Source organism: Ammodytes marinus (assembly GCF_949987685.1).
Source record: "Ammodytes marinus genome assembly, chromosome: 7".
Taxonomy (NCBI): Eukaryota; Metazoa; Chordata; class Actinopteri; order Uranoscopiformes; family Ammodytidae; genus Ammodytes; species Ammodytes marinus.
Window position 1 is genome coordinate 6,365,987 of NC_137211.1, and position 23,919 is coordinate 6,389,905.

A 23,919-nucleotide genomic window follows, 5' to 3' on the forward strand; every position below is an offset into this window, starting at 1 on the left:
CTCGCTCAGTGCAAACACACATTCCTAAGTTTATCTAAAGCATCTGTGGCTTCAGCAATCTGATTTAGCCAAGTGATAACTATGTTCCACAGTTGTTCTATTTAGTACATCTATTTTTCCTTTTGTGTTAAGCTGTGGTGAGGGATGTCTGAAAAATACTAACTCTAGGAAATGTATTCATTAATATAGCCTAAGAATCAAATTAACGTTTGAAATGTATATTAGCATTGAACAAGAACTTTGGATTTTGCTGCCCCCATCACTTACATTAAAATATGAGGATGTCAGAGTAGAATGTATTGGGCTGGGCCTAAATATAGGGACCATGCTGTTTGAGAAATTGTTAACATGTCCTTTAACACTAGGGCTGACAGAGATATTCAAAAATAAGGGGTTTTAAGTGTGTTGTGTTTCACGTTTATGTCATACTACTGTAGTCGGGGAAGCACTGCCTCTCGCGGCGGCGATTAATTTAACCTTGACGTCAGCCGGGCAGAAGTGAGTGCGTGCAGAGCAGCACGCGCTGAGCACGACTCGGCACTGCACAAACTCCAACTCCCGTGAAGCCTTGCGACATCAACAAACTACATCACCCACTGTTCCATGCGTCACTCATGCGCTACAGAGCCAAATATATCTCGATGAACTACAAATTAACGTCAAAGTGGACTACACATTTTTCGGAGACCTGCGCAGTGGAATCGCGCAGTCCTTTTAAATGTACTGTTGCCTACGTGCGAAGATGGCAGCTCAAGTCAACTTGTTCTGCGCGAAAGTACAAGGGGAGAGGGAAAGGCTTCGGGATGGACTTGTCAGGTTCATTCAAGAGAAGAAAAAGACGAAGAAGAAGAGGGAGCTTTCGCCGTCCGCTGTCAAACGGGAGAGGTGTGAGAAAGACGCGAAGAGATTAAAGCTCCATCACCCCCAGCAGCAGTTACAACCCACTGAGCCCCGGACACACACACCGCATCAGCTGCAGCAGAAGCCCAAACACAACAACTTAAGAGCGGGGAATAATGACGTCCTGCACAGCCATAAACACCACCACCACCATCAACATAGACATAATCACAGTCTCAGTAATGGTATTCAGAAGAACCTGCAGCAGCCGACCCAGCCTCCTCCTCCTGCTCCTGCCCAGCCGAGGAAGGTGCCACATCTGCCGCAGAAGAAGCGAGCAGCGGTGGCCCTCGAACCACCTGCGCCTCTCTTCACTTTCACGCCTATTAAAATGTTCAAGCCCAACAAGCCCCAGGATCTCACAGACAAGCCCCGGGATAAAGACCTGACACTGACGCTCAAGAAGGAGAATACAGAGGCGAATGTTAAACACGCCGAACTGAAGAAAAATAAGGGTGAGTGTTAAAATTATATATATTTTTTTAAATATTTCTTGTGCGATAGGGTTACATTGTTTAACTAGCCTTATAGATCATCATGAAACCAGTTGATAACTGACAAACAATATTTTTTTGTAGCCTATTACAATTTCAGAAATGTTTGAAATATATGCAAATATAAATATCTACACATTCGCATCTATTTAAAACAACAATATCTAGGTGTTGGATAAAACTATAGAGTTGAAATCTATATATTAGGAATATGTATACTGACCAGCTTTTGGATAGGCATACGGCCTTTCTTCATTTTATAAATAAAAGAAGACTACTATGTAGGTTTACAGGTCTTTAAAAATGCATATTCACCATGTTTTTAAGAACAAATTGTCTCATAAATCAGACGAATAACAACATGCGAACAAATACTTCTGTTATAACCTTCAGTGGTATAGTGCAAAGAATGATTATGGAAAGTTTTGTTGATGTGCTAGTTGAGATTTGTGGTTCAAAGAATACAGCTGTGTAAACCATATGTTTACATTGCCATTGAAAATAGATAAGTTTGGTAGCTCCATTACAAACATGATGTGTGTAAATGCCATTATGAATCACCATTGCTATAATGAATGAACTGTGCATTGTTTAGTAAATAACCAGGTGTAGTGTTCAATAGGGTCATGGGGTAAAATACAGCTAACCTTTGCCTAGCCTGCCCCTCTGACTTTCACTTCTCCCTGTATCTACAGGTCCAAGGCCCCACAACGATAATGGCAAGTCCTTAACACTGGAGGAATATCTACTGAAGAAGAAAAAGAAGAAGAAGAAGCACCGCGAGGACGAGCACGGCACCAAAAGGGTCCGATACACGCACCACAAGGCAGTTCAGACTGTGTGTTCAGGTCCTATGGCAGACCTTACCCCACCTGTTGGCCCTCACTCTCCCCAACCTGGCTCAATTAAGCATGGAAACAACCACCAGAATGGCAGAGACACTATTGACAACCACCACCACCAAGCCTACCTACACGCACTGAAACTGGGCCACGCGCCATTCCTGTCCCACCAAGACCACTACATCCGCAGCTCCTGCCTCCAGACGGGCACCTGGTGTGGGCGCTTCATGCACGAGGAAAGGCAGGCCAACGGTGGAGGGTCGGTGCTCCATGCCTATGCGGATGAGTTGGCATGTCTAAGCCCGGCAGAGATGGAGTGTTTCGCCCAGGAGTTCCTGGAGTTGACCTTTGCGGAGAGGCAGAGAGGTGCAGCCAGCTACGCCCTAGCGGTGGTGCACGGGGCGGCCGCCTACCTGCCCGACTTCCTGGACTACTTTGCCTTCAACTTCCCCAACACACACGTCAAGATGGAGCTGATGGGCAAGAAGGACATCGAGACCACCACCATCGCCAACTTCCACTCTCAGGTATGTGGAGACAGAGGCAGGTGCTGCTTGTTCCCTGGATTTATTTGACAAAAGTGTTTGGCATTGGGGCAACCAGCAGTCATAAACCACTCCAAAATGATTTGTCTTTTATTCACTGATAAAAAATGTAATGTTCACATTTGAAAAGATGGAGAGACCCTTAGGCGTTTTTGCTTTTGAAAATTGACCAACAATAAAAACAATATTAACAAAATAATATATATATTTGTTTGACAATTGACAAATTGATCATAGATCATTTAAACTCTTGTCTAAATCACAAAGAATTGTAAGTACACACTTAATTTAAAAAAAAAATCTGATTGCTGGTAAAGTAGAGAAGAGTGCAATGGTGTAGAAATAGCATGCCTCTGCTTAGAAATGTTGTTGTGTTCAACTTTATTGTGTCATGGCAGGGTTGCAGCCTGATAGTGTGAAGGAATTTTCTGTCTTTAGGACAGTTAATATTAATGATTTATTTTACACTTATTCCATGTCTTATGTGTCTTTTTATGTTTCATGTCAGCTTTATTGCCTGATAGAAGACTGTGAAATTATCTGTACAGCTGACCTCACAGTGTCTTTTAACAGGCGACTTCAAATTCCATCTCAGAGAGTTTTAGTCAGACCTCATGTTGTAATGTGAGAGCCACTGTGGATGGTGGAAGTCTAAACAGATTTTGTTTACCTGTTTATATTACGGTACTGACACAATACACAATAGAAATAACTCATTGGGATTCTTGTATAACAGTGGCCCGGGCCAACCCCCCTTTTAATGAATGGGCTCAGGTACCTGTATGTGTTTGCCGCCCAACAGTTGACTCCAGTCCAAAGTACAACGTTGTTCAGTCTGAAAACCTGTGCTGGTGCCAAGTTGTACCTGGTCCAAGAGAGACCCAATGGAGTTACTTTTGTTCCATGCAGGCTGATACATTCCCTCGCTGCCTGAGGAAGACACAAGAGAGAGAGATAGATAGAGGGAGAGAGAGAGAGAGAGAGATAGAGAGAGAGATTGAGAGGGAGAGAAAGAGAGCCAGAGTGTCTGCATTTGTGATGTAATATGCAGAGGTCACAGAGAGTGTCTTTCTGTTTATGAAGGGGAGAGAAGACCTAGTTTTGATCATTCCATCACTGGAGAGGCAGATTGATTGCACTCAAATGTTTTGTTGTATCTACTGCATACAAATGCACACTGTAGGTCTTTGGATAGAAAACATGTTGTAATCACAAAATATGAACGTTTTGCAGACTCATGACACCTCAGAACCTTTTGCTTCAATTGATTGTAGGTTACTTACACCATTGTCTGCATCTTCTCTGCTATACACACGTCTAAGCATGCAAGTTGTTGTTTTGCTCAGGACAGTGAAGAACATATCACTCAAAGAAGTGAGGATGTTTCTGTATAGAATTAGCAATTACTGCATACTTTGTAGATACTGTATATCTACAGAGACTAATGCATAGTTGAACAACTTAAAGAGCTGTGCCCCATTTGTGAGACTACTACATCTACGCAGGTTTTTAATATTTTTAACATACAGTACATATAAACCAAAAACAAAATGTTATATTCTAAATGGAAAAAACTGTATCCTAAGACAGTGAGTACACAGTATTGAGTAAGACACACTGACACAAGCTGTTTCCATGGTCCTAGGTGAGTCGGACATACTGTTGTGGAACCTACCGGTCTGGACCCATGAGGCAGATCAGTTTGGTGGGAGCCGTGGATGAGGAGGTTGGAGACTTTTTCCCAGAGTTCCTTGACATGCTGGAGGAGTCACCCTTTCTTAAGGTCAGAGCGAAATGCATTTTGACAATTATTTCTCCACCAGCAAAGCAAGCACACAGAATTTTTTTTTAATGTAGGCATGCTACAACAGTCACAGCAGGAGCAATATGTTGTTGTATTTTTTTTTTACCGTCACCTGATTGGAGGACTTAACATCACAGTGCCAGCTGTGCGTCCTACTCTAGGTCACACTTAATATGCTGAACAATGTTTCTCTCAGGCGAGCTCATTAGGAAGTACAAGTTACACTCTCCATAACAACTGCACTGCTGTTGCATTGTTACTGCTGCAACATCTGTTCCATCTGCTGCCCTTTCCATAACAATTATGTAAACATAAACCGAATCAACAACAGTATGTAATTATTTTATTCATCAGTTATATCACAGACATAGTGTCTCAGAATTTCTAGCACAAGCCATTGCCCATATGTTTCAGCAACATACACGGTATGGTGTATTGGCTAAAGAAAAACTATGCAAAATCAGGTTAAGTGGGTTCTAGCTTTCAGATTGGCTCGCATATTTTTTAATCAACAAATGAAATCTTTATTTCGAGCGATTTAAATTTTAATTTAAATTTAAATTATCAATTTCAACATAACACAGATGGGTACGAAAATAATATAAATAATCTGGGGCTTGTCAAGTCCTACCTTCAGTTTTTACCATTAAAAAATAGTAAAATCAAATGGGATCAAATAAACAGACTATTTTAAATAATACTAAATTACATCATACTGTATCAAGCCACTAAGAATGATAAACAAGCACCATTAACATCAGTGAGATCTATATTCTCCTTCCTTCCTCCTTTCTCGCTTCCTTTTAATACTGTTAATCTAAAATGTCTCTGTCTGTGTGTGTCACCACAGTTGACCCTCCCGTGGGGCCGTCTCTCCAGTCTGAAGCTGGACTGTCGCTCTCAGAGTGATGACGGGCCCATCATGTGGGTGAGACCGGGGGAACAAATGGTTCCCACCGCCGACATGCCCAAGTCGCCTTTCAAAAGACGCAGGTGACAGAAATATATATCAACACAGCTCAATACTAATGTGACTGAAAAATGAATTGTCATGGGAATATATGGTATAACATTTGTGATTCTGAGATTTAAAAACGTTTCTCAATCCCCTCCCATCTTTTTTTGTCTAGGTCTATGAATGAGATAAAGAACCTCCACTACCTGCCGAGGGCCAGTGAGCCCAGGGAGGTTATGTTTGAGGACCGGACTAAGGCCCATGCTGACCATGTGGGACAGAGTTTTGACTGGCAGAGCACGGCTGCTGTGGGGGTCCTGAAGGCAGTGCACTTTGGAGAATGGTGGGTGTCTTTTGATGTTTGATATGCTAATGAATGTTGGTGATGATGGAATGGCATGTGATAAAGATGGAAGATTGAACATTCTGTGGGTTTAATGCTTTTTTTTGTTGTATTCTTCTCCAGGAATAACCGCCCTCGGATCACCAAAGACGTGGTGTGCTTCCAAGCCGGGGACTTCAATGATGTCGTCCAGAGGCTGCAGCTGGACCTCTATGAGCCCCCAGTGTCTCAGGTTTGAACTGAACATACTGTATAGAATTAATTAGGATGTGTGTCATATTTGATTGATTATACTATATTAAGTATATTCTGCTATAGGCCTACTGCTAATTTAAACATTGAACCACACTTTTACATGACGTTTGAGAAAATCAATTTATTGTGTAGGTCTGACTGATATTGTACTAAATCGAACTTACTTAAACTCAGATTGTATACTGGGACAAGGACAGTAGTCCAATGTAATGGCTTAATCAAAATATAACATTAGCTCTACTTTACTGTGCATGTAGACGTACTTATTGTGAAATCTTCCTGCAGTGTGTCCAGTGGGTGGACGACGCCAAGCTCAACCAGCTGAGGAGGGAGGGCATCCGCTACATCCGCGCCCAGCTCTGCCACGACGACATTTACTTCATCCCCAGGAACGTCATCCACCAGTTCAAGACGGTGTCGGCGGTGTGCAGCCTGGCTTGGCACATCCGCCTCAAGCAGTACAATCCAGAGGTACAACCCAGCGACGTCAGCCCCACCTCAGGGTGCAGGGTGTCTCTCTCCTCCCCTGCCAGGCCCGATGCCACTGTCACCCCCCGGGCACGTCCACAAGGGGGAGACAACATCCAGGGTGGGGGAGGTGTGGCCATGACTGAAGAACCAGAGTTCCAGAGGCCAGCCACGCCCGCACAAGAGCCTCAGCCAGCCCCTCCACAGCCCACCAAATCGGCTCACTTGCCCCCAATGTACCGGCAGCATCCCACCAACTTTTCCTTGGCAGCAGTCCACCCTGGATGTACACCTTCAAGAGAGTTCACCCTGCCGAAAGTCCTCGGCCGGACTGCAGAGTTCCATAAATGACCCACACACACACGCCAAATACACACACACACACACACACACACACACACAATACTATACTGTTGTATGTAAAGGATTCACAGACTAAAACTGACATTTCTGTGTCGATCAAGAAGTATTTTAAATTACGCTTCAGGCTTTTAAAATGTTTTCTTAGTTAGAATTTCCCGAGGTGTTTCTCAGTTTTTTTCAGCCAAAGTATACTCTTCAATGGGACTGTGTGAGACATGTTGTGTAGCACCTAAACTGGGACTCTCTACTGTCTCTTTTAAAAGGTGTGTCATATGTGAAGAAATTATTATTTATGTTAATGGCTCAGCTGTTTTTTTTTTGGCAGAATTATTTCATTTCAGTTTTTGAGAGTTTCTCGATTGCAGATTGAAAAATTGTTAACATACTTAATACATGATAACTCTGTACACATGCTACTGATATTATACCAGTATCGTTTTATTCATTTCAGTGACGGAGGCATGTAGACTAAACTTATCCAGAAGATACGGCACGAGGAGTTTTTCACAAAACTGGGCCTTTGCCTCTTGAATCAAAAGCACGGCACAATATAGGATTTCTCCAAGTGAACATAATGATAATCGAGATGAGTAGTGGGTTTTTTTTGTGTGGAAAAAGTAAATGTTTAAAATGAATGCACTTTCTTAGTGGAATATAATGATCTAATTAAGCTACAAGCACCTAAACTCTTTATTTTGTTAGCTTTATAAGTTACAGTTTGCGCAATGCTTTATTTAAAAGCCATTTTATACTATGCCACTTTTTCTTACTGTTGATACTGTTTTTTGATATTCTATTTATCTTAATATTGAGCTTAACCTGTGACCGATGTGTTGTGCTCTTATAGGAGTGTGTCCAAATGACAAAGGAAAGAATGGCTATTGCACTCAGCAATAATTGTCTCTTATTTCAGGTGTGGAGTATGTCTTTGGAGTTTGGTATGTAAATATTTTGTTCATAGCTGGGGATACGTGAATGCTGTTAATTTTTTTATTTGATTTTCAATTCACCCTCACCTTTTTTAGTTTTTGCTGGAGAAGTCACTATGTTGATGGAGGGTCACTGTGGTTGTGTGCATCTTTCTGAGCTTAAATGTGTGGATTCATACAGTTTTTTTTTATAGTGTAGCAAAATCTGAAATAATGAGATACTTCCAAAATAATGATCCAATACAGATGCTGTGTTTCTTTCAAAATGACCTGTCCTAAAAATATCACTTTGAACGTGGTGTGTCACCCAAAGTTGTTCATCTGTGGTTCTGTAGTGGTCAACCAGCAGTGGTCTGTAGAAGAATTGATGTAGGGATGATGCCAGTCTTAGTGCCTTGTACTGTTTAGCCTGATTTAATCCATCATATTGTTCATGTTTACTTTTTTCCATTTATAAAAATTGTTGCTTTTTGATGTCTACATATGCATGTCACACGGAAGCTATCGGCTTATACGTCACGGTGCGTTTGGGAATGATGCCTTCCATACATACTAGATCCTATTCAGGAAGCAGAATGGAAATATGTCATAGGGTCTTGACTGAAGTTGAAATATAGAAATAAACCGTCTTTTTGTCATATTTGGTGTGATGATCTGTGTTCTATAGCGAATGATGGCTGTTGTTATAGTGTAGACTAAAGAGAGACGTTTTAAAAGCTGTTTGTCAATGTATCGGCTGATAAGTTACAGACAGTAGAATTCTGCTACCAACATTATTCTTATGTATATTTTGTTATGTAGAAAAAGGATAAAAGCACAATGACTTAGACATAGACTTTATATATTTTTTTAATAAATAATTTTCTATGTACCCAGTGTATGTAACACAGTTTAACAGTACAGTTGCATCATATGCATATTCAATACGCATTACATTCACTCTCCCAAGATATCAAGATGTCGACGATCCCTAGAAAATCATTTTAACAACTATAGATAGATTTGTGAATTATTGCATAGAAACACGCATGGTACAATGAATAATGTAAAAGTCTATTGTTGTGTTTTTTAGAAAAAAATTATGAACCAGATGCAATGTTATACCGTTTTCTCATTTCATTCCAAAAGCACAAACACTCACACACATACACAACTATGTATATATTATATTATTAATATATGCCTCACACACTAAGTTTAACAGCGTTGCCTGAAGCTGGAAAACTTCTCACTGCTAAGTGCCCTCTCCTCCAAACAAATGATTAAAGAGTTTTTTTTGAACAGACATTTAAAGTGCCCAGGTGGCTGTCCATGTTGTTCAAGGAGGCGGTGATCAGTAATAACAATCAACCTATGTGGATTTACAGTACAAGAATGAGTCAGAGCAAGGCACTTGCACTGTCTCTCTGCAGTGGGTGCCGCTGGTGTGCCCCTGTGCCGGACAAGAGAAGTGGCCTTTAGTGCCCTCCAGGTCCACTGTATGGGCTCTTTCACAGTATCTTTTAAAAGGATACTCCTGGTAGTAAACCTCCAATTGTCCTTTAGCGATGCGATATATATCAGGAAGGTGGTCAGTAGAAGAACAAGCCAGTTTTGTCTATTATAAAGGAGTGCTGACTGCTTCAAAACCAGGCGTCTGGATAACTCCTGGGGCCTTTAGGCTTTCCAAAACGGTTCCCGAATCCTGTGGAAAATTGAGATGGTTATAACAATGATATTATATATAAAACTGTATTTATAACTGTATATGGAAGTCATAATGAAGATGGATTCAGGCCTACCAAATTTGAACAATAAAGATGAGGATGAGGCACCATTTGATGGAGGCAGGGCTGCAGGTTGAGTAGGAGTTGGCGGAGGGGTAATTTTGGCTGATGAATATATAGCTTGTTAGTCATATTAGATGAACTTTTCTTATGGACAGATCAGTGCATGTATGGACTTAACATTCAAAAATGTAGCGTCGCTTACTTTTTTGCTTGTGTCGGAAAAACTTCAAACTCTGGACAAAAGGACACAAAAAAAACATATATTTAGTTGGCTGCACTTTAAAAAGTCTCCTTTAAAGCTAACCTGCTGATGTGTGTGTAGTAGCTCTTGTGTTACCCTTGATCGAGACATGCCCTTCTCGTTGCTTTTGTCTGGTTTGGCTGCGGGTGTGTCAGTGTTCAGGGAGGGCCTGCGGTTCACATCTAGCTGTGGCCCTTGTGCTACGAACACAGACAAAAACAGATAGGAAACTAAATTACTTTCTGCATTTTACGGTCCTGATCTAACTCAATGTGCTTATATATCTCATAGAAAGGCTTTGTGAGTGAGAAAGAATAATGACTTATTGAAGCTTAATAGTGATCACCACAGTCCAAGATTTGTGATGTCTGTTATTTAGCGTATACTGTGTGTGTGTGTGTGTGTGTGTGTGTGTGTGTGTGTGTGTGTGTGTGTGTGTGTGTGTGTGTGTGTGTGTGTGTGTGTGTGTGTGTGTGCATGTGGTCTAATAACAATGTGAAAGAGGCCACTGTGTGTACTAGTGTGCAGCCCCCTTAGAGTGTCTGTAACTACTAACTCACCACTTCCTCCTCCAGCCTCGACCACAGTAGGTGGAGGGAGCTGCCGAAACGCCGCGAGGGGCTCTGCAGTAGAAACACAATGATTAACTACCCATTATATATGCACAACCTTTCAGATAGGTAATAAACAATACAACAAAAAACCTTGCATTTTGAAATGTAAGCTTTTATCTAATTTTATTTTTCACAAAAGGATGCCCCCAAGTGGTGAATATGGGTACTTTTAAATATTCATTTGAACCTTGTTCTGTACAAAGAACACAATGCATCCTTGCCAAATGTGTATTACAGTCAGCAAAATATTATAATATTAATTTAACATGGTATATTTGTTTCCTGACCCAGAAAAAGACCAAAACTAACAATACAATGAATACTCACAACAAGTGAGGCCTGATAGAACTAATCCCTCTGCTGTATACCTCTATTGTTGTCTAAGAGCTATCTAAAACACATAATTGAGCCACTACATTGTGCAAACAATGTCCTCAATTACGATAAACACGAGCACTTAGTTTATACTGAGTCAAGCCCACATAGTGCGTCATGCTGCCATCAACACTCGCTATAGCGCACCAAATCTGCAACTGAAAATAGTCCCCCACAAAAACACTATTCACACCTTCATGAGTACAGTTTGATAAAAAAAAACTACAGTGCCTAGCTTTTAGATAAATGATTTAGCATTCTTAAAATGAAATCTTTAAGACTTGAATCTTGCATAAGAATTAATGGGCTTGGGCTTGGGCCATATTTTACTGTAGGCTATTCTGTAATTGCCAGGTCAAGTACAAATGAAAGCAGATGAAGGAGGAGTGAATTCATGTGATAAAACAGCTCACCTGGTTTTGAACTTTTAGCTCGAACACTCTAGGGTGAATAATTGAAAGCAAAAAAAAGTTAATGTTGCAACAAATAGAAACTTATCATGTTAGTCACTGAATGGAAAAGCAGTGAGGGGCGTATGAATATGAGTCAGTGAGTGTCAGTATTTTGTTTTCTTGACAACGTACAGTAACCCCCCCCCCCCCCCCCCCACACACACACACACACACACACACACTTTTTGACTTGTAAAATGTCATTATTACCTTGCTTCTGCCCATAACAACGTCGAGGAATTTCTTGGGCTGCGAGGTGCCGTCCCACTCAGATGACATGCCCACCCTTGATGAGGGGTGAGGTGTATGTGACGGCTGTGGGTGGAGGGCCGGGGTTCTCTCGGGAGCTGTTGGAAGAATAGCAATTCACTTTAGACAACAAGCATGGCCACACACAATGTTAATTTAGTGTCTCTGTTGTGAGGAGGCTGATACGAAATGATGCGCTCAAGGCAAGGCCAGGCAATGTATTTGTATAGCACAATTCACAGATGCAGTTCAAAGTGCTATACGGAGTAAAAAGAGGTAAATGCAAAAACATACCATTTTACAATTAAAAATGTACACAAAATAAAAACATAATAAAGTCAGAAGATTAAAAATGAAAAAATAATAATGATAAATAAATAATAAATATAAAATAGACGTGTAAAAATAAGTTACATTAGGCAATAAATATAGCCATATGGGTTCTTTACAAGACCTCACAATCAAACTCACTGTCTTCTCTGGTGAGGATGAAGGACTCTGAAGTTCTGTCAGGAAGGGGAGGAGTCAGGCTCTGCTCAACTGCACAAGAAAAAGCCAAATTAACTGCAACTTCTAATTTCTTATAAAAAAAATTCAATTCACATAAAGCGCTTGTGTGTACGTGTGTGTGTGTGTGTGTGTGTGTGTGTGTGTGTGTGTGTGTGTGTGTCTGTGTATGTGTGTGTGTGTGCGTGTGTGTGTGTGTCTGTGTGTATGTGTGTGTGTGTGTGTGTGAATGTTACAATTTTACACATTCCTTAACCCTTCCCTTGAAATGACAGACAGATACGTTAACGATTCTATAATTCAGTTTAGTGATCTTACCTTGCGGAAGCAGCGGGGGAGTCAGTTGGTCAACAGGTGGACAGTAAGGGTGGAAGTTTGAAGTTGAAGTGTTTGATGCAAGATCAGGATGTGCCACTAGCACAACACATACAGTATTACAAGGGATACAATACTATTGAAATGTTTCACACATATAAAAAAGTCACATTATAACCTGGCAATGACATTAATGTTACAACAGTTATCTTCATACTTGCCATCATCATGTAGTTACATAACGTACTTTATAGCATTGTCAGCTGGCTTAATTATGAGTCAGTGCATATACAGCCCTACCATTGTGTTATTGAAAATGTGTCTTACCTGTGAAGGTCATTTTTACTTTCAGACTCTAGAAGAAAAACGAAAAAGAAGCATGTTGCTGTTACATACATGTCCTGATATTTGTAATCCCAACACTATCCGACAGTATGTTTGTACGGAATCATTTCAGAAACACACCAGTTCAAATGCAATGCTGATTGGTTGAATAGCTTTAAATCTCCTGTTATCAGAGCAATGACTTCACAGTTCATGGTATGGGGCTGACACACATGTATCATCCACAAATAATTGGAATAAACTTTATTCAACATTCAATTTCTCTTTCAGTGAAGGGGCTGTATCCTCACCTTGCTCCTGGCCCAAGGTTTGGTGTCACTGTGAGATGGGGCGACAGCTAGCAGCGAGTCACCGGACCATTCTGAAGACGTTCCTATTCTGTTCAGGATCACTGCCGGAGAGACCCCTGACTTCTGCTCCATAGCAACTATAAGGTAAAACAATAAATATTTTCATTGTTACATTTTAAGTAGAAGCTACGATTTACTTTATTTTTTTGTCATTTATGATATTATGCAGTCACCTTGATCAACAGCAAACTCAAATGATTCTGGGGTTCTCTCTGGAAGTGGGGGGACGGGGGATTGGCTGCCTGGGAATATGGAAATAAGAGTAATAATTATTATTATTACTTGACATGGGAATATGTAATTAAAGAACATTGAAAATGGAGTGCTATTAGCCATAAAAGCACGATTTAGCATGCTATACGGATATGTATGAGTTTCACATATTCGCCACATATGTTTTCTCACCTCCCAACTCCCTGACAGCGTCTGCAGCAGCATTGGGTGGAATGATAACTGTTAAGCTTTCACAGGATTTCGATTTCGCTAAATGACAAAATCATAGTGGGTTGTATGACACATATTCTTGAAATATCCAGAATATACGGTATGAGCACTTGGCAAGATAAATACAACAGAGCAGCCATGTGTGTGTTAACTTTGATGTTCACTGTAGCATTGCATTACCAGAAACTGTGAAAAAGGAATTCTATACATTAAACATTAGGATGTGAGGAATCTGCTCACAGTGAAGTTTTGGTATTTATTCCACACTATACTGAAAACACCAACCTGTATCCATAGCCAGTACATAGGATTCAGGGGTTCGTTGAGGTAGGGGAGGAGGTGACACCTCGGCTGCATAACCTGGAACAGTTGTTACACAATGCAGCTCAGTTATTACAAATATACTAAATGAAATTCTAGTACCCCGTTATCCTTTAAAGGTAACATAGTATGCTGAATTTGACACAGCAAATATGGTCATTTACCTGAGGCAGGAGAGTTAAGCTCCAGAGTCTGCCCGTTGAGACACAATGAGGGTGTGCTGAAGACGGGGCTAACTGTCCATTCACTGTCATCGGGTGAGCTGGTTGGAGTGTCAAAGTACGGGTCTTCCACCATCAGACAAATGGCCGCTGCCGCAACTGGTGCAAGTGGAATGTTGAGTGATGACACGTCCATGCTCTCCTGTCCCCTTTCCTCTACTGCAGGGCCTCTATGGCTGCTGTGGGCCCATGTGGGTGAGGTCCTAAGTCCTTCTTCCAGGTCATTGATGGTGGCCATAGCCTCTGGAAGGGTCCGGTCGAGTGGGTGCCATTGTTGCTGGTCCCTCTGCATGTCCTTGGCAATGAGATGTTCAGAAGCGGAGGGTAAGGCAGTATGGTACCGTGGCAAAACATCCCTTCCCTGATCGAGCAGGTGCTGGACGTGTGGCGAAGAATCCAACTCCTCACTCAGGTCGGAGAATTCGCTCTCAGTGTCCGGCGTGATGGGTGAGGGGGCCTTATGCACCTGGACGGTTTAACAGAAAAGTTTGAAACACAGTTGCTTTTGATAAAACAATAAAACAATATTTTGCTGCTAATACACAGCCTAGGCTTTAAACAAAGGGTATGTAAACAAAGGGGGCCCACCTTAGCTAGCAACATAATACTGTATACCTACCTGTTTACAGAGCTTAGGCTGTGTATTAACAAAGGATTTTTTTTTTTTTTACATTTGGTATCTTTAGCCCCTTTTACACAGAGATTGCGGCATATTGACGGAACAACATCACTCCAATATGCCGGCTTTGCTTGCTTCTGTGTTATTTACACAGAACCAAGCAACGCCGGCCTGCTGGCGCATCAGTAGTCCCTTTTACACAGCGCTCCGGAATGAAAGAGGTGCTTGTAAACAGCGTCAGGTGTGACGTAAACATTTAGCGCCGCGCCGGTCAGCTGCTTTACAACAACAACAATGGCCGGTGAATTGAGAGCAGAAGTGCTGGAGCTTGCAGTAAGAGGGCCGTATTTTACTGTCCCCACGATGTGCCAGTTGATGTCGCTACGCGCTGAGTCCAACATCACTGGGACAGTTAACCAAACTGACTAAATCAATCCGACCGCTTCACCTCTGTGTGTGTGTGTGTGTGTGTGAGACAGGTTGGTTGTGAGCGAGTCTCTTTGTGAGGGCAGCGATCTGCCAATCAGACATACACATACACACAGTGTGTGAAGTCACGTTACTGTAGACAGAAATAAAGTGTGGATATACGCTCAGACTTAGGATAATAATAGCGGCGGCGGAATGTGTTAGCAAAACAGTAGCTCTGTGGCTAACAGCTGAGCCGGAGCCTTCAGTCAGCTGAAGCAGACAGTCTAGCGGGGCGAGCAGACTATTCCCCCGTTACTAGGTCGACCTTCAAGCTGAACAAGAGCCCTCCGCTGCGCGTCGGGCTCCTGCTTCAGCTTGTCGGTCTTTATTTCTAGCAAGTGACCCGTTCGCTATACTTTATCCCTTACTTAGCCTAGCCTAGCTTTCCATTGTACAACTTCTCCTGGGCAGAAATAGACTCATACACTCTGCAAAATGAAGCGCGGGGGTTTGGATTGAGCAACGGACCTTATGATCAACTAGATTATACACCGTTCCTTTTATTTGGTGATTTTTACGGGACATCAGGCCGCCGTGGTTAATGTTAAACACACGTCCTTCAACTGCTAACATGGTCGCATGTTTAGAACGTAGACTATGGAACGTCAAACGCCCCCCTGTTCCGCAACAACAAGCTGGAGCATTTAAACAGAGAGGCGGAACTGATCGTGTCGGGAATCTTACTACCCCCCGAGGTAGTAAAATTCCCGGAACGATCACTCGCACCTTTCTTCCCTCGTTCCGCAACTGTCGCATTTACACAGCTGGGGGGAGGGCCGAAAGGCCGGCATATTCCCGGCTTTCACTGGCTGTGTAAAAGGGGCTATTGAGTGTGCACCCACCGCTGTACAAACACTCACTTTTTGATAAGAGTTAAGCTTCAAGTAACGCAGCAGTTGTATTTACACAACCCTCTTGGTAGAGTTTTGAATCACCCCGTCTGCAATTGGAGGATTTCTTTTCCACTCAGATCATGTGACCACATTCTACTGTACAGTATATCAATGTTACTGAAACCACAAGATAGCAGGCCACACAGCTGTTGTTATTGCTCTGGCCATTGCGGTGATTGTGCGTGTCAGTTGGTGCTGTTGTTGTAACACATACTATATAACATTTGCTTGTCTGAAATCTGGCTCATTCACAAGGGAGTGTTGCCGGACGGTCCGCTTACCTCATTTCTGCGGATCTGTGCATCCATGGCCTGCAGATATTGCTCAAATAATACCTTGATGGTTCTGTAGACCAAGTCATATTGTTCCTGCAGTCAAAACAAGAGAAAACCTGCTCTGTAAGGTGATATAGCCCCGAGGCATGACGCACGAAAAAATAACAAAAATCATGAACAGATCAGTGATAGAAGGAAGAAGGAACTGAAATGTGGTTCATCTTGTTGGAAGATTTGTGTTGGTGTGTGTGTGTGTTATGCTTTTGTTAGAAAAAGGAAAAGTACCTTGGTTTGAACCAACGAGGGCCTCTGGGTTCTCATGTTCTGAACTAAGTCGTAGATGTTGAAATCTGGAGTGATCATCTAGAGAGAAAAAAATCACAGACCAGATAAATACAGCATGGATTATTATTATTTATTATTTTTACTGTTTATTTAATCCGACTTTATATATACTGTACATACAGTGTGCAGAAAGCAATAGGGCAGCAATGTCTCACCTGTTTCTTCAAGAGGTTCCAGGTGTAATCAATGACAGACAGGGCTCCTGTTCTACCGCAGCCAGCACTACAATCAGAGCAGCAAACAAAAGTTGAAGAATGTTGAATCAGCCATGTTGGTATTTGCAAACAACTGATATTCAAACATTGTGCCATGATTGTCTTGATGTGTTGGCATTCATTACTGCATTACCCAAACCCGCACCCATCCAGTACCCTGAGCAGGTTTAATTAAACTAAAACCTGATAGTCATTTTCAATTCCTGGCTTGAAAAGCATATCTAGGTAGACTTTTTAAATATTCTGAGATCAAATAAATGAATAAGCCTACATTTTTTTTTCTCATTCACAATATATGATATGATTATATTCTTTGGTAGTATAGTATAGTGTCATCAATAAACCACATGCCATGGATTTGTGTACACCGTAGAGCAATGTACAGCAGAAAACCTTACGTTTTGCGAAGCTCATGTGAAGTTCCGCTTTTATTGACACTGTGGCTACAGTAATTATTGATGCTGCGTATACTGGCAGGGTTGGATTGTATTGTGGTACAATATGAGAGGGTTTGTGAATATGTCCTTTTCCTGTGAATGTTTCAATTTGCCGAATACATAACTGTGCTACCTTACAGTGAACCTTTCCTGGGTCCCATCCTATATCCCCATTAAGAGCCGCTTGATGTTTGTGCGCACCCAAACAATATCTAATTGCACTGTTTTGCAGTGGTTCGCAGACAGACATAGTAATAAGGCCCCCACACCCACGCCACGGTTGAATTGAGTTCAATGAGTGTAATTTAAAGTCAAATTGTACATGCGGGTTTTTAATGAACCAAAGTCTAAGTGCTGGAAAAAACTGAGGGGAAATGCAGACACATACACTTTATAAACCTAGTGGGTCGTTTGGCTACCCGCCTACGCACGCTTCCTGTCTCAAAGAACAGGGAGGAGGTGTCTAACCTCTAAAACCAGGGGACATATACAAGCTGCCCACAGGCCATATACGTTCCCCATAGTAACTACTCTATCAAAACCAAAAGTATATTCAGTGTCTTTTGAATCTTAAGTGTGATGACTCCAAAAGTGTGATTCTTTATTGTCACCACTGCTTGCCTCAAAATTAGAACTGAATAGCGAAAATGTATTCAAACGCCACAGCTCATCTACTAACAAAATAAGCACTGTCCATCCAGTATTTAGAATAATGATCTGTATAATACATTAAGCACTTTTCATACAGATTAATAAGATGCTGCTCAACGTACTTTGCATTTCCTTTTTGTTTGAAAACATTAACAGACAATGTCAATTATTCATGTGCAGGCTGTTCCATAGATTCAAGTCATCCCAGCCACAATAATCCTTAAGAAGATACAGTAAATAAAATGATGCTATGTCTGCTTGGACATTAATGTTGTTGCATAAATTGCCCCGGAGCATGTACAGGGATATTGAGAATAATGGACCAAGTATAGAACCATGTGATGGGTATTTTATAACATGTTTACCAGGACCGACAAAAATCTTTACCCAAGTTAAACAAATACAAAAATTACAATCAGTACAGTATTATGATCAATTGCATGAAATAGAGGAAGACTAGGACTGAAACATTTCCCACATCAGCACTTTCTCTGAGGTCATTTAAGATTTTTACTGAATTGGTTTCTGTGCTATGAACACATTGTGTTGCACAAAAAAAAGCAATTTTATAGTTGTTCATATACTGCAGAACAGCTTAAACAGGCACACGGTTATTAAAATAAGATGGACCAAGAAAAAATAAGATGGACCAAGAAAGTAGAACTGATTCCATAAGGGAGCCTGACCTGCAGTGGATGCATATGGGGATGTCATCATGGGCTTGATAGGAACGCATCTCCTGCAACAGTTCCAGGATGGGAGGGATGGAGTCTGGTACGCCGTGATCCGGCCAGTTGACGTAGTGCAGCTGTTTCCAAGTACGGCTAGACTGGAAAGAAGAAAGCATCGTAGACAGTTAGAACGGAAGCCTCTCTTCAGAACACATTAAAAGGGTTTTTTACTGGGAGTTGTTTCTCAGCCGAGCTAAGGGTGTAAGGGCAGGTTGTCATATTGTATCATATTGTATGGAATGTAAAGACCACTGAGGCAAATGTCAATTTGTGATATTGGGCTATACAAATAAAACTGATTTGATGTGATTTGATTTAATAACGAGGTCATATACAGCTCTGGAAAAAATTAAGAGACCACTCCAAATGTTCAGTGTCTCTAGTTTTACTCTTTAGAGCCATATTTTTGAGTAAAATGAACATGTAGATTTTATAATATAAATTACTCACAACATTTATACCAAATTCACAATAAAAATATTGTGTTTTAGAGCATTTTCAATAAGTAATATAAAAAGATAAAAATGTAAGAAAAATCCAGACTGGTCTCTTAATTTTTCCCGGGGCTGTATATCAGTTTAAGACAACAACATTTAAAACACCTTTGGCTAACTGTGTGTGTCATTGACAAAGTTCAAAATTTACATTCATCATTAGTTCTGAGATTTCAAAATGGCCTATGAGTCCTGGTGGCAGCAAATGTCATCTGATAATATTTTGCTTGGTAGGATTTCCATGACAGATGTTCTCACAGTCCTGCATAAACACTACAACACTTACGTTGTGATAAGTCACCCGTAATGTCCTTGTCAGATAATCTCCTTTATTTTCCTCTGAATCCTGTAAAACACAAAGGCCAGCAATACTTATGAGTATTAATAATTGTTATGTTGTTACTTGTTATGTTGAGTTATTATTCTTAACAAAAGATCATAGGGATAATGTGAATTTATCGTATATTTTATTAACAATAGCCCAACCATTTGCTTGTTGCTAGTGTGGAAATAGTGTCAAATTAAAATGTCAGCATGTGTTATGGAACAGTTGTAGCCACCCGTCAAAGCAGGAAATGTGGCTAAGAGAATACAAATACTTACACAGTGAACTGCAAACGGCTCACACACGAATGGCGGCTCTTGATTTTGCGGCCAGTAGCGCTCACACTTTTTCTACACAAAAAATTAAGAATAAAGAGAGCAGTGTTTTTCTTTTACGTTTGACCTTACACTCTGTTATAACCCATCTTAGACACACACACACACACACACACACACACACACACACACACACACACACACACACACACACACACACACACACACACACACAATTTCTTTCAATACACATCAAAAAACAACAAAAACACTGGCCTAGCGTAGTGTGTGACACACAAAGCAGAAGTATTGATGGTTCAAAAACTATGCAACACAGTTTGCTGTCTGCTGAGAAAAAAATGTGGAATGTAGAAAGTGGTGTTACCTTTCCCATCTCAAATTCTCGACAGGCCATGACTACAACCTAGAGCCAGACAAGACAAGAAGACTTTCTTAATATTCAACACTGAAACAAGCAAATACTGTAGCTGTTATGCGATACAACCATAGATAGTATATAAAACACCTTGTGGCATCCACAGATGAAAGGCTAGTCATACCTGTATGTTGTACTCCCAAAGCATCCTCAAGAAGTCCAGTACTGTGTGAGGCAGTGGACCCTGGGTTGCAATGTAGGCTCTTGAACCTGACACTCCCTGATGACAAAACAAAGCTTATGCATTTGCACAGACTACGTTTTTGAACATAAATGCACATTTACTGCAACTGCAATTTTTTATGAATGATAAGGTTTTTCCTTGCATAGACACTGTTGAATTTTACCTTGATGAAACTGGCGTTGATGTAGTCCGTGTCATTTTTAGCTGTGGTGAGAGTGAGCTTTACTCTGCTGTGGTCGACTACAAGGAGAGGAATATGTAGTTATGATGTTAACGTTGCACTACTCAGGAGTCATTGACTGTGCTGTTCTTTTTTTAAACACTTTAAACAATAAGAGAATTGGAATAAAATAGAATAAAGTATGTCAGTATTTCTTATTTTTTATTAAAACTAGACAGACATATTCAACTGAAATAAATGCATGCTAATATTTATAAAAGCATCTTCTTTTTTTTAATCTTTTTTTTTGGCATTTTCAAGCTTTATTAGATAGTACAGAGTTGAAATGGGGAGACAGAGAGAGAGGGGGAATGACCTGCAGTAAAGGTCCACAGGTCGGATTTGAACCCTGCAACCACTGCAACGAAGGCTGGAGCCAATATGGTACGCGCTCTATCCACTACACCACCGGAGCGCCCATAAAATTGCATCTTAATGTCATGCAATCTGTAATACTGTTAGTGATTCTGTGATCCATCTAAGCTTATTTTTAGCATTCATGTGCCAAAGGTGAGAATAAGTGGAAGTCATGGGGACACGTTTTCCTTTGGTCAAATCTTATCTGACAGTATCTAAACTGCCCTGATGCAGGATTACATATGTTAATCATCTTTTGCAGAAGTACAAACGGCAAACCCTAAATGATTTTTTTTAAATAAAAACTGAGCAAAGCTTACAGGGAACAATGTCTTTGTATCGGTTCTTCTTGGTGTTTTCCTGCTTATCTGCTGTCTTGGTGGGGTAGGTCTTGTCAGCGCGGTATTTAATCGACTGGCTCTTCAACCTCTGAAAGACATGAAAGAAATGTAATCCTACAGCATGAAGGAAGTTAAAATTGTGCGGTTCTTATTTGATGCTGTTGCTTAACCAAAATGTCTCCAATATTAATGTGTACTACTCTTGCATAAATAGTTTTCTTGTAGGGGGCAATGTAGTCTTAATGTCTTTTCTATTTCACAACATGATCATGAGTTCACAGAAATATAAATGCAAGCTATACTGCTCATTCATGGCAGGTGCAAACGGGAGATTGTGACATGTAGCCTTGACCTTACTTTGATGATTCAATGTGCATTTCATTGATATGGTCAGTTGTCAACAAACGTTTGCCCGACTTTTAATTAAAAAAAAACAAAATTCATAATAATCCATAAGCAACCTAAGGCAATCAGTATCAAATAAATATGATTTTCCAGCATACTGTTTGTGGACAGAGTTTCTTCATTCATATTGTTTATTGAAAACCAAAATGATAAGACTTTTGGCTGTGTTTAATATGTCATACATAACACTCAACTGTAATCATCAACGCATTACTGCTGTGACACAAATCTATCATAGTTAGTAAATATTGTTAAGGGCATCTATTGCATTATCATTGTTTAGCATTGTTCAGTCTTACAGACTCAGGCAAAACAGGGGGTAACATGTCAGGCCAATAACATGTGACCAATTGCACATTATAACAAACTTTTTTATACATGTTTTCTATGTGATGATTCAACCCCTGATGACCAGAATCTGTGACTCACTTTACTAGAAACTGACTAAAAAAACCGTGAGGATTTCCATCCGGAATTGACTGAGCGGAAGGTTTGACGCTCAGATTAAAAGTCATGGCACGTCCAATGCTGACGGGATTGGTTAAAAAAAAGACACTGGTCTTTTTGTTCGTAAGGCCAGTGCATTGCAGTTCCAAACAGTCTGCTTAAAAGGCCTTGCAGACCATCTGTGCCGCCCTCATGCCACAGAGTGCTTTTTGTTCACAGAGGAAGTGATGCAATAGAGAGCCCTTCCTCTGGAGGGTTGAGGGTGGTAGCAGCATGACAGCAGAGAGGGGGGGGGGGGGCAGCATGAGTAGCACACGGCCGCTGTCCTCAGGCATGTCACTCATCACCATGGCAGCAGCCCACCTCAGGTGATGTCATCCTTGTGGCTCAGAAATTCTGAGGAGGTTATTTTGTGTGTCAGTGTGTGTGTGTGTGTGTGTGTGTGTGTGTGTGTGTGTGTGTGTGTGTGTGTGTGTGTGTGTGTGTGTGTTCGTGTACATGTGTAAATCTATGAATACTAGACTGGAACATTATAAATGAAGAAATGATTAAGAGACTAACTGAATAATCTTTGTGAGTTGTGGTGATTTAGATGTTTTAATGCATTTGCCTATGGGTCTTCCTTGTTCTGCTTCAGTGACAAGCATCAGAGCAAAGAGGAAGCACAAAAAGTGGCGCTATGACAATAACAGCGTGTGTAACTTCCCCGAACATGTTGCCCTTTTATGATAATATAATCTGGAGTCTGGAAGACAGCAAACTTTGTGCTTACTGTCAGATATCAGATAGTGTAAAACAACAATAGCCTCTCATACATAGACATAGTTTCTGGTCATGTGAAACGAAAGTCACAAGTGAAATAAGTGAACTGTGTGGAGGCACAAGTCTACTTTGTGGAGGCTTCGTCCATAACACAACTCACAACAGCACTTCAACAAAAGAAGAAAACACAACACAACCCTTGACTCACCGCAAACTCCCCGGCAATCCCATTCGGTGCCTCCTCGTGCACAGCCTCCTGTCTTTCCAGCTGGGCCAGAAGGCTCCTCAGTATCCAGGCTTGATGCTCCATGGCTGGCTGTCACTTGCCTGGGATAGGGCCCCCTTCCACAGGCATGTCAGGAGGACACAAAGGTCCTCATCTTCGGGTCATGGATGAAGGGTTGCTTTACAAAAAAGTGCCTGGCTTCAAGGCGCGGAGGCAACTTCTCTGTATAGCTGCTGCTGCACAGAGCACTTCTCTGTTGCAACTGTCACATCAAGGAACTATTGTGAAGGGAACCTGTGAACTGTCTTAGAGGAAGCAAGAGTCAGCTAACAGGTTCTGTGGTCAGATTAAAACATATTACCACGCCCCCCCCACCCCTGGGTGTCTCTGTCACTGGGTCCTAAAGTCACCCGGCTCTATGATTGCATGATGTTAGTCAGTGTGTGGCAGAGGGAACAGACTGGAAACACCCACTGACAACAGAGTGGGGCCCACGCTTTTTTCATGCATATAAGAAGAAGGCTGAGAACAGCTGTTGCAGGCAGTCTAGCCTGTTGGACCACATTCAGGACACATGAGAGCAGTGGAGGAGGGATGTGGCAAGGGATGGAGGCAGAGGGAGTGGTGAAGAGAGAGAGAGAGAGAGAGAGAGAGAGAGAGAGAGAGAGAGAGAGAGAGAGGAGACAGAGGGAGACAGAGGGAGAGAGAG

General features: G+C 41.3%; 2 protein-coding genes across 2 annotated transcripts; one reads left to right on the plus strand and one right to left on the minus strand.

The window, feature by feature from the left end:
• Positions 1–742: 742 nt before the first annotated feature.
• rsbn1 (round spermatid basic protein 1) lies at positions 743–6,957 on the plus strand (the record flags this gene model as incomplete). The annotated part of the gene is made up of 7 exons (XM_080030850.1): positions 743–1,355; positions 2,090–2,763; positions 4,427–4,564; positions 5,436–5,578; positions 5,716–5,883; positions 6,007–6,115; positions 6,424–6,957. 7 exons carry the CDS (start codon positions 743–745, stop codon positions 6,955–6,957), a joined length of 2,379 nt encoding a protein of 792 aa, XP_079886976.1.
• A 1,814-nt stretch (positions 6,958–8,771) lies between these two features.
• Positions 8,772–23,504, minus strand: ptpn22 (protein tyrosine phosphatase non-receptor type 22). Its single transcript, XM_080031763.1, has 26 exons — positions 23,193–23,504; positions 21,350–21,458; positions 20,616–20,692; positions 20,393–20,488; positions 20,218–20,256; positions 19,836–19,907; positions 19,519–19,578; positions 18,694–18,836; positions 16,860–16,926; positions 16,645–16,722; positions 16,366–16,452; positions 14,045–14,567; positions 13,845–13,919; positions 13,521–13,598; positions 13,289–13,357; positions 13,056–13,192; positions 12,748–12,775; positions 12,424–12,519; positions 12,070–12,138; positions 11,560–11,696; positions 11,311–11,338; positions 10,469–10,531; positions 10,005–10,108; positions 9,870–9,900; positions 9,680–9,769; positions 8,772–9,582 (listed from the first exon to the last, which is right to left on the minus strand). The coding sequence occupies exons 1-26, from the start codon at positions 23,292–23,294 to the stop codon at positions 9,521–9,523; spliced, it is 2,520 nt and encodes an 839-aa protein (XP_079887889.1). The 5' UTR covers positions 23,295–23,504; the 3' UTR covers positions 8,772–9,520.
• Positions 23,505–23,919: the final 415 nt, after the last annotated feature.

Excerpts from the sequence above, each read along its gene's own strand:
- ptpn22 (XM_080031763.1), bottom strand. The coding sequence starts at position 23,294 with ATGGAGCATCAAGCCTGGATACTGAGGAGCCTTCTGGCCCAGCTGGAA. Across the intron at positions 19,908-20,217 it reads GAGAATTTGAGATGGGAAAG|AAAAAGTGTGAGCGCTACTG; the intron begins GTAACACCACTT and ends TTTTTTGTGTAG. Across the intron at positions 11,339-11,559 it reads TTGTTATGGGCAGAAGCAAG|AGTGTTCGAGCTAAAAGTTC; the intron begins GTAATAATGACA and ends TATTCACCCTAG.